The sequence below is a fragment of the Ictalurus furcatus genome, chromosome 25 (genome assembly GCF_023375685.1).
Source record: "Ictalurus furcatus strain D&B chromosome 25, Billie_1.0, whole genome shotgun sequence".
Classification (NCBI taxonomy): domain Eukaryota; kingdom Metazoa; phylum Chordata; class Actinopteri; order Siluriformes; family Ictaluridae; genus Ictalurus; species Ictalurus furcatus.
Window position 1 is genome coordinate 20,959,853 of NC_071279.1, and position 11,355 is coordinate 20,971,207.

The 11,355-nt window shown below is 40.9% G+C and overlaps 1 protein-coding gene across 1 annotated transcript; it reads right to left on the reverse strand.

Moving 5' to 3' along the window:
• Window positions 1-497: 497 nt before the first annotated feature.
• nt5c1bb (5'-nucleotidase, cytosolic IB b) lies at window positions 498-8,006 on the reverse strand. The gene is made up of 6 exons (XM_053614180.1): window positions 7,792-8,006; window positions 4,707-4,874; window positions 3,826-3,955; window positions 3,481-3,603; window positions 1,849-2,033; window positions 498-1,733 (listed from the first exon to the last, which is right to left on the reverse strand). Exons 1-6 carry the CDS (start codon window positions 7,897-7,899, stop codon window positions 1,368-1,370), a joined length of 1,080 nt encoding a protein of 359 aa, XP_053470155.1. The 5' UTR covers window positions 7,900-8,006; the 3' UTR covers window positions 498-1,367.
• Between the last annotated feature and the right edge of the window lie 3,349 nt (window positions 8,007-11,355).

Here is an 11,355-nt window from a genome sequence, read left to right on the forward strand (position 1 = left end):
CACTCACTCTCACACACACACACACACTCTCACACTCACACACACACACACACACTCACTCTCACACACACACTCTCACACACACTCTCACACAGACTTTCTGTAATGAGACAATTAACAGATTATTGTGCGGAGAGAGAGGGTTTGTGATTAGAGGGAACTCTGAGATTAAGATTAAAATCCTCCATCATTCAACACTGTTTTTATAAAGAATCTACCGTGTGGAGAACATCTGAGAGGTGCTGTAGGTTTTATCCATCCTGTTCCCAACAACGTTTCTCTGATTAAAACAACAACAACAACAACAACAACAATAACAACACTACTCATCTACACTAAAAAAAAAATATATATATATATATATATATATATATATATATATATATATTCTAAACAGCATCACTTTTAGGTTCCTTTTGTAAAAACAGTCAAAATTATTTAAAGTAAAATTTTCAGATAAGTGCACTAACCTTTGTAATTATTATCAAATATAAATCCAAAAGGTTTCTGTTATACCGTGTATAAATATTTCCTATTGAACTAAAAACTGCAGCTGCCACTTATAAAACACTACAGAGGAGACCCCATATACTGCCTATAAATATACCATATTATTTCATAAAAATCCACTTTTATTACCTTATAAACTATCATAGCGAGTAAACAGAACTGAGAACCTCAACCTCAAAAATACAGACCATAATAATCACAGAAACTGTCAAATAAAATAAACCTGTTTAAATATTTTCAGCATTAGAGCGCAGGCAGCGATATTAAACGTTTTATTAAACCAAATTAACCAACACTTAGTTATTGTCAATATCCAAATTGTTAAGATTACATTAGAAAACACCTCTGATGTTTTTCCTGTGAGGCAGACAGCTGTATATATAAATATATATAACATCCTAACTCCACCTCCATCCTAACCACACCCCTTGACTTAACCCCACCCATATCTGAACCACCCTCGCATGATAAACACACCCCTCACCATAACCGCACTCCCACCTGATAAAACCAAATTCCACTGTGTGTGTGTGTGTGTGTATATATATGTGTCTATGTGTTTAATGTATATATATGTGTATGTGTTTAATATCAAGGAGATAAAATGTAAGTAAACATAAGTAAAGCTCCTCACCCTAACTCCTCCCACATCCTAACTCCACCCCTTACTCTAACCTTAACCATTCAGAACTGTTTAATCTCAGGAGAGTGTTTGTGTAACACTCAGAGGTTTTCCTCTCCTAAACTCAGATTAATCAGATTTCTGTTCAAATAAAAGATCAGATTTTTAAACATCATGGTGTAACTGAGTATCAGACTGTACCCCTCTGATCCTGAAACTCAGCATTCTCACCCTCTCATTTCTGTTTTTCCGGCTGCTCGATCAGTTTTCCTTTGTGATATTTCTGTCCAATCCCATAAGGCACATGTGCAGAGATGGTGCCGGTCTCCGTGGCTCCCTCGATGTGGAACATCTGATCGTCGAAGAAGATGTGTGGTTTGATCTTCTCCAGGAGAGGACCTTTGGGAGCTCCAGCGAGGAACAGTGCCTCATCGATCTCCAGTCCCCAGCTGCGCAGAGTTTTTAAAACTCGTGCTCCCGAACTCGCCGCACTGCGCGCCGTCACTAGGAACGTACGGATCGGGCAGTTCATCCGCTCGTTCTTAGCGTAGAACTTCCTCTGCAGTTTCCCCAACGCTTCCAGGAAACACTTCAGAGGACCCTGTGGAACAATGCAGTAACTTTACTGTCATAACTGTCCAAGTCAATAAGATGGTGTACAGATGATGATATCTGCTTAATCAAGAAGATTATGAAGTTTATAATTCTAATCAAACCTGAGCAAGTGGTGTGTTCACGTTTGCCTTCTCATGCTCAAAGAACTCATCGAGTCCTTGTTGTTTCACGATGATCTCTGACTCGTCTGAGAAAAGCACGGCATCGCCATCAAACGCTACTCTGAGCTGAGATTCACTCAACTCGATCTTCTTATCCGGAGTAAACAGCGTGGCTGCTGCGATGCCTTATGGACAGATAGACTTAGACATAAATACTGGACATTTAGATGGAAGTAATTCTTCACCTGTAAAAGAATAGAGCAGACGCACTATACAGCCAAAAGTATGTGCACCCCTGACCATCACACCCATGTGTGCTTGTTGAACATCCCATTCCAGATTTATTCCCCTTGTGCTGTTATAATGAGCTCCACTCTTCTGCAAAGGCGTTCCACTAGATTTTGGGGTGAGGCCATGGGAATTTGTGATCATTCAGCTACAAGAGCGTTAGTGAGGTTGAGGTCAGGCGCTGATGTTGATGTGAGGAGACTCCAGTTCCAGTTCATCCCAAAGGTGTTCAGTGGGGTTGAGGTCAGGGCTCTGTGTAGGACACTCGAGTTCTTCTACCTTCTTCCAACCTTCACACACCACGTCTTCATGAAGCTCGCTTTGTGCACAGGGGCGTCATCATGCTGGAACAGTGTTTGGGTGCCTCTTAGTTCCACTGAAGGGAAACTGTACTGCTACAGCATACAGAGACATTCTATACACTTTCTGGCAAAAGTTTGGAGAAGGATCACATATGGGTGTGAGGATCAAGTTTCCACATATTTTGTCTGAGCGATCAGACAAAGCACAATCCTAAACACTCCCAAGAATGGTACAAAAAATACTAAGGACCAGGATGATGGGAATGGTGTCCACACGGGAGCATCTGGTGACGTGGACACTCACATTACCTGGCCAGACTCAGCCTCAATGGAGCCATCCTGTGGACTGTGAGATGGGGGTCAGGTGCAGTTCCAGTCACATAGCAAGAATGTGATGGTCAATCTTTGACCAAACGGACCCTCGCAATGGAAAACAGAAGTCCATGTATTCCAACCAGTAACGACTAAACAGTGTTTCTCATTTCCTTCATAAAAGTCCAGTTTGATAAACAACCATACAAGCTGAAGCTCTGGATCCAGACAGCAAAGATGTTAAGTCCTCAGCATTCACTTCAGAATTCTACAAATATTCTACAGATGTGAAACTGTATGAGCAACTGGTGAGATTACACCAACTGAGGAGCATGGACAACTTATCTATCAAACGAGTATCAGGCAGCAGATTCATCCCAGGACTGAGGGAACCTTTAGGGAATTACAGGAATGTCCATTCACATAGATGTGTATGATTGATTATGTGATTGGGTGTGTGATTGATTACATGATTGATTATGTGATTGGGTGTGTGATTGAGTGTGTGATTGATTACGTGATTGATTGTGTGATTGGGTGTGTGATTGAGTGTGTGATTGATTACGTGATTGATTGTGTGATTGGGTGTGTGATTGAGTGTGTGATTGATTACGTGATTGATTGTGTGATTGGGTGTGATTGAGTGTGTGATTGATTACGTGATTGATTGTGTGATTGGGTGTGTGATTGGGTGTGTGATTAATTATAGATCAGTGTCTCAGGTCCTCACCCTCCTCGATGGCCTCCTTCACTTTCTCCGAGTCTTTAGACAGATACAGGTTTGTCATGTATGCCTTCAGGTAACCGACTGGACTCTTACCGCCCGTCATGCAAAACCTCTCAATCAGCAGGTCTGTTCAAACACACACACACACATTACATTGTAGCTATTTCATAAAATACACTCACCACACATTCACATTCATAATATAATATATAATAATGCTGAATGGAAACCTGAAATAGTTTTATAGCATTATGCAGGGAATAGTGCACAGACGGACATTTAGGAAATATAACCTGTTATAACTGTAGTAATTAATGTTATTATAATATTGATGATGTCATCCTGTACCGTAGTGATTGATGGTGTTGATTAGCCGCACCCCCACCTGGGCGTGGTTATTAGTCATTAACACGATATCAAACAGCTCCTCACTGTCGGGGTACAGCTCCCTGAGACGAGCGTTCACCGTCATCAACGCCTGCAGGCACAATAAATAAATAAATAAATAAATAAATAAATAATCATACAAATTAAGAAGAAGAAGAAAAATATTACTACTACATGAGCAGTGAGTTATGGCAAGCATGCAATTACCAAAACTCAGCATGTGATTTATTACGGCGAGTCCCAAAATCACTGAAAAGGTTGGTAGTGGGGGTCAGAACACGGACAGACAGCAACACACCAGAACAAGCCATAATCACAAAAACGGGAAACATGCGAGGGACAAAACCAGGAAACACTACACACACAACTGAAACTGGTAAATAAGGCTTGAAACAATAAATACACAAGAAGACTGGACAAAGACTCAGCTGGGTGTACTCAGACGAACTGATCAATGAGCTAAAACTGTACAGGTGAACACAATCAGATAACACAGCAATCACAGGACCAGAACAGAAACAAAAATACATGGAATTCAAAACAAAACAAATAAGAGCAGTGCTTGTCCCTATTTATATTAAATAAGAGACTGAGTTGACACTGCTGTGGATTTCAAAAGCACATTTCTACCCAGAATGCATTGCTGCAGCTCCAGCAGTGATTTGGTGAGTTAACAGGATTTTTAAAAGAATTGTATACTGTGTTAGACTTGAGTATGTGTTGGAAACAATGGTGGAACAGGAGCACACACACACACACACACACACACACACACATATATACATACCCACACACACACAACACACATACACACACACACACACACACACACACACAGTGACCTTGACAAAGGGGAAGGCAGCTCCGGGTTTGAGTGGTTGGTTCTCGTTTTGTTGGTTGTAGTTGACGTACTTCTCCAGTCCTTCCTGCTCGTAGATCTTCCTCTCCTCCACCATGTTGAACAAAGTCCGAGACGAAACGGCGATCGTAATTGCAGTGCTCGGCTTCGGCTGGGGAACACACACACACACACACATACTATAAGGGTATAAACACTGATAATAACAGATAATAAGATCCACAGATAAAGGAACCAGTTGCAGATGTTTAATCAGAGTGCAGTGTTTAATCATGTGATGAACACCTGGTCTCTGGTTTGCTCATTAGGATATATATAAATAAAAATTTTATATCCAGATTTCTGTAAAGCTTCTTTGTGCTAATGTCCATTGTTAAAAGCTCTATACAAATAAAACCGAATGGAATTAACTTCTCACTTCCGGATATGTTTCAGTTTAAACAGTGATCAGGTTATTAATGATGAGATTAGAATTAAATGAAGTATATTTTTGGACACAGAGAAAGTCCTTCATGTTTGTGTTCCCTGTAGTTACAGTAACTCTCTGTTCTGCTGCTTCAACACTCGGTCTGTTGCTCAGCTCATATCAGCCCTGTGACAGCCTCCTTACACCGGCTTCACAATATATTTTATATTTATTTTAATAATATATAGAGCGTTACGTGTTCCTGCTCCGGAGTACGTTAGTGGGTTTTTAACTCCATGCTCTCAGAGGCCTGTTTCACGAAACTGGTTTCGGTGGAGATCAGGGTAACTGTGGGTTTAGTTTGAGTAAACTCTGGTGGATTGGTTTTTAGCGGGTTTTATCTCCATGGTAACTTGCACGCCACAGCTAACCTGCTCCAGAGAGGGTTTTTTCTTTGTAAGAGATCACAAACCCAAAATGGACCATCAGCATAAATCTGACACATCAAAGTTAACTCTTTAGTGTTTGTAGTGAAGGCTTCACTGTGTGTGGAGAACCCTGTGGAGCTCTTAGTGTATGTGTTGTTCTTCAGTTCTTTGCGAGTGGAACATTTCATGTGGTTATATTATTCCTGTCCTAACCCTAACCCTATCCTAATATATTTTCACAAATTGATATTTATTTATTAATATTTAATTTGTAAAAATTGACGTGTATATTAAAGTAATGAAATATGTTTGGGTTAGAAGTTTTCAATCCGTTTATTCTCATTGGGAGCCTACAAAGTAAACTTACACATTTACACAGTAATGTCCCCGAGCCTTGCCAGCTGAAACGGTGTGATGTTTGCGGTTAGATTTAAATTCCTCGTATTTCTACAGAATAGTTTTTTCTCTTCGATCGGAAGTACACACACCTGCTTTATTCCATGTTGAACGCTATCGGCTGTTTGCTGCACACATCTGGTGTTTATGTGCTCGCGCTCGCTGAGTAAACACTGATTCAGGGATAAAACCAGAGTCATGAAACCTGTTCATCTTAATTAACCCGGATTAGATTAATCTGGTTTCGTCAACTCTAACCTACTCTGTAACTCAACTCGCTTCCTTAAACAGGCCTCAGGTCATCAAGACTGGTTCTGCTCCAGTGTCCCATCTGGTGATTAAAGGTGACTCCTGCTTTGTAGTCAGAGTCCCAAAACCCTGGGACAGTCTCGCCCTCAGTATAACATCCACTGCTTCAGTCGCTGCTTTTTAATCCAATCTGATAACGTACGCTGTTCCTTCATGGTTAATCCCTGACTCACTTTTATATCACATTTTAGCACTTTCTGCTATACAGATTGTTAATAATTTTTTTATTTTATGTTCTTTTTGTGTTCTTATACTCTGTCACGATTTCCCCTTGAGCCAGAGCTGCAGTATTGCAGCGTGCTCGGAAAACCGAAGCCCAAGCTCGTTGCGAGAGTTCTTTACAAACGCACGCTTTTGGTTCTTCAATGACATTGACTTTGTTTACTTTGGACACGTGATTTGTTATGGTTATGTTCTGTCTCCGCCCCTGTTTTGTCATTGGCTGTTTCCCCGAATGTGTGTCATCAGTGTTTTCAGCTGTCCAGTGTTTATCCCATGATTATGTTTGTCATTTAAACTCCTCGTGTCTCTTAGCACATTGTGTAGTATTGAGTGTATTCTCCTTCCCAAGTGGTTGTTCCTTGTTCTCGTTCTCATTTCATGTTTATTGACTTTGTTTCTCGTTTATCGTTCTGAATGCCTGTTTGTAGATCACCTGACCCATTGCCAGTTTTGACCACGCTTCTGTATCATGATTCGGATTTGTCTGCCTGTTGCTCATAAATAAAAGTCTTTTACTGCACTTGTATCCGTCCAAACCTCCATTACGTAAATAACGTGACATACTCATTATCCTTTCCTGCTTATTCTGTATAATTTATTCACTAATTTACCTTTTTATTGCTTATGTTATTTTGATAGTCATCTTGTTTATATTTATATATAATGCTCTGTTGTATTCGCTTTTTTATTGAATCTGGTTATTTATTTTATACACTTTCCCTTGTTCCTGGTTTGTGTTTTTATGTTAACGTGCACCGTTTTTGCGCTGAATAAATGTAAATAACATAATAAACTATTATTAATGTTAATAGGAAGAAGAAGAAGAAGAAGCAGTTATATAACGGAGGGGGGGGTGTGTGTGTGTGTGTGTGTGTGTGTGTGTGTGTGTGTGTGTGTGTGTGTGTGGGTGGGTGGGTGTGTCATGTCCTCGGTATTTCCTGGTTATATATAATTGAAGTGTACTGATCTGTCGGACTTTATCACTTTTTCCTGTATAAAAGTGTATTTGTAAGAGTTTGGATTTTCAGCTCCTGAAAGTGAATTTGTTCAGAATTTCCAGCAGATTTTATCTGAAGTGCACAAACCGGAAGTGAGGAGAAGAACAGTTCAGGAGCCAGCGGAACCACACAGGAGAGTTTATTAAAAACTAAATCATTAAAATGAGATAAAGAGTGTAAACAGTGTCAGATGATTACAGTATTAATGACACCGCGGTGTTTTTGGTTTTTTTCGCTTCCTCTCTGTAACACACACACACACACACACACACACACACCGGGTGAGAGTGAGGAAGTGAATATACGCACAGGTCTGGGCTTCTTACTCTTCAGGTTGTTGAAGAAGACTTTGGCCGCTTCCCAGTCCTGTTCCTCATCTCCGCTTTTTACTGACGAGTTCTCCTCTGTTTTACTCATCTTACTGTTTACTGACTAATACACTAACACAACACGATCGGGGTCCGAGAGAGAGAGAGCGAGAGAGAGAGGTGGGGTGGGGCTCAGGAAGTGAAGATCATGACGAATCTGCTAGACTGAACACCAAGTTTAATCCAAGTTTAATCATTAAAGCAGCCATTCAGAAACAGGCTTTAAAGCTGCACTAACCTTTTTGTAATTCCAACATACATTCACTGTCCACTTTATTAGGAACATGTCTTGAGCAAAAAAGCCTCTCAGCATGCACAACACACAGGACTCTGAGGAGGATCTACAACACAGAAGACCACATCAGGTTCTTCTCCTGTCGGCACAAACTCACCCACACTGGACAGGAAACCAGAAAACTTTCATTGGTTTATTGAAATGTAAAATTATTGAACCATGAATTTAACAGATGTAAGTTTCTTTAACGTGTGAGGAAGGAGTCTCCATTGTCAGCGCTTTGTAACAGTCAGAGTAACGCTGTTTATACTTCTCTGTGCTTTCTCAGTAACATGCTGTGTTTTTTTTCTCTTATTAACGTGAAGAGAGAGAATAAAGAGAGAATAGAGAGAGAGAGAATAGAGAGAGAGAATAAAGTGAGAATAAAGAATAAAGAGAGAATAGAGAGAGAAAATAAAGAATAAAGAGAGAGAATAGAGAGAGAAAATAAAGAATAAAGAGAGAGTATAGAGAGGGAGAATAAAGAGAGAGAATAGAGAGAGAATAAAGAGAGAGAGAATAGAGAGAGAATAAAGAGGGAGAATAAAGAGAGAGCATAAAGAGAGGATGGTGAGGGAATAAGTGTTTATAGCTGCTATAGCGTAAGTAAGAACTGGAACTGACTCATTTTACTGAGTAACTATAAATGGATAAAAAAAAAGTATGAGGTCATTTATTAATAAATATATATTGTACACAGTGTTTATTTGCCATCACTGGTTTTGGCCAGCAACAACAACTCACTCTATTTCCCAGCAGCCCTGTAAATCACATGACTTCACCACGTGCCTGTACTCGCTCACACCTGCGTCATGCTGTCCTTTATTAGCATCCCTATAAAACTTCTCTGTTTCCTGGCTTAACGTCTGTTGTGTAGTACCTGTCATAGGTGTGTGATCACTAGCGGCGGTTGTGGGTACCTGTCTGTCGTAGGTGTGTGATCACTAGAGGCGGTTGTGGGTACCTGTCATAGGTGTGTGATCACTAGCGTCTGTTGTGTAGTACCTGTCGTAGGTGTGTGATCACTAGAGGCGGTTGTGGGTACCTGTCATAGGTGTGTGATCACTAGCGGCGGTTGTGTAGTACCTGTGGTAGGTGTGTGATCCAAGACTCATTTTTCTAGCTCATGATTCTTCTTTCTGATTTGTTTGTTTCTTTAGTTTTTTTTGCGTTTGTATCTGACTCCATTATCTGGCATTCTTATGAATATGTACTGCTGAACTGTGATTGGTCCAATGGTTCCTTCCACAGAGAGCTCAGGGGCGTGTACCAGGAAGCTGTTTTAGGTGGCTAGACAGGTACTTTTCAGTTTAGTTTGTGCCAACCCTGGGTTTTAGGTACCATGAAAGTAGCTCGGCTTTTACCTCTGTTCATCGCCATAGTAACTTGCACTCCACGGCTGACCTGCTCTGGGGCAGGTTCTGTTCTTTGTAAGAGAACTCAAACCCAACTTGGACCAATCAGCTGTGAGAAAAGTGACGTATAAGTGACACAACTAATTAAACTCTCCAACTGTAAGAAGAAGAGAACTTCACAGAGAAACATTTAATTAAGACAATTTACATTTATATTAAATGAAGTTATATGAAAGATGCTGTGGTTATAAGTTTTCAATCCGTTTATTCTCATTATGAACCTATAAAAGTAAACTTACGCATTTACACAATCAGTCATGTTCCCGAGCTTTAGCAGCTGCAGCGGTGACACTGTTTGTGGTTAGTGTGGGTTTAAATTCCTCATATTTCCACAAAATTATTTCTTGCTTTTCAATCAGAAGTTTACACACCTGCATTTCCCATGTTGAACGCTATTGGCTGTTCGGTGCCGACGTCACGCGTTTATGTGCACGCACTGGTGGATTAATCATAGCTTAAGGATCAAAGCCTGAGTTGAAAGAGAAAGTTGATAATCAGCGTCATGGTAACGATAAAGCCTGATTGGATCGGTTTTGTTTGTTAACTCGAAACTAATCCTGTAACCCTGAGTTTAACCAGACCTCATGGTTACTGTGACAGGAAATAAAGTGGGCGGAGTTTCAGAGTGTGCGCACTTCTGCAGGCTGGAGATCAATTATAAATGTCTTATCCAGTTTCACAGACAAAAACATGCATCATTATTAATTCACCTGTGAGATGGAGTTTCAATAGGAGGTGTGTGTGTGTGTGTGTGTGTGTGTGTGTGTATGTGTGTGTGTGTGTGTGTATAAACTGCTCACCATGTCTCCCGCTTAACCGCTCACATTTAAATAAGCATGCCCCACTTTCTCCTCCGATTACACACACACACACACACAAACACACACACACATAGTGTCTTTAGCTGACAGTAGTTGGCGTGCTAGCGTCCTGTAGTTAGCGTTAAAGGCGTGCTAGCATACTGTGGTTAGTGTTACAGGCGTGCTAGTGTCTTGTAGTAAGCGTTACAGGCGTGTTAGTGTCCTGTAATTAGCGTTACAGGCGTGCTACTGTCCTGTAGTTAGCGTTACAGGCGTGATAGCATCCTGTGGTTAGCATTACAGGCATGCTACTGTCCTGTAGTAAGCATTACAGGCATGTTAGTGTCCTGTAATTAGCGTTACAGGCGTGACAGCATCCTGTGGTTAGCGTTACAGGCATGCTACTATCCTGTAGTTAGCGTTACAGGTGTGCTAAAAAGATTATCATTCAAGAACCCTGCTCCCAATTCCATCTTCCCACTGACTTATTCACAGTGCCAAATCCCTAGCACCAATTTCCTAGCACCCTATCCTCACTGCCTTGCTCCCAGCACCCTATTTCAAGTTCCATATTCCCAGTTCAACATTCCCAGTGCCCTTTACTGTAGATTCTCAGAACTCTAATTCCCCATGATCCAGACCATTGGTGACCCTGTGACCCCAAACACGACTTCAGGAACCCTTTTATTTAGGCATTAGCATGTTAGCATGTTAGCCTGATCTCATGGTTGAGAACAGGATAGTTGTACAGGATGGTGCTGTATTGTGTGTGTGTTTTAATAATTCATATGTTTAACCTGATACTGTTCTATACTCCATACACACACACACACACACACACACACACACACACACACACAGAGGGAACGGGGATAAGCGAGAACCACACTCACCAGGTAAATCTACAAGTGTTTTACAGCTCCAACATGCAGGACAGGAACTAAACCGGTGTGTGTGAGAGCGGACACGTGTACCGCGCTGTGTTTGTGTCGGACACAACTGATCTGTCTGGATGT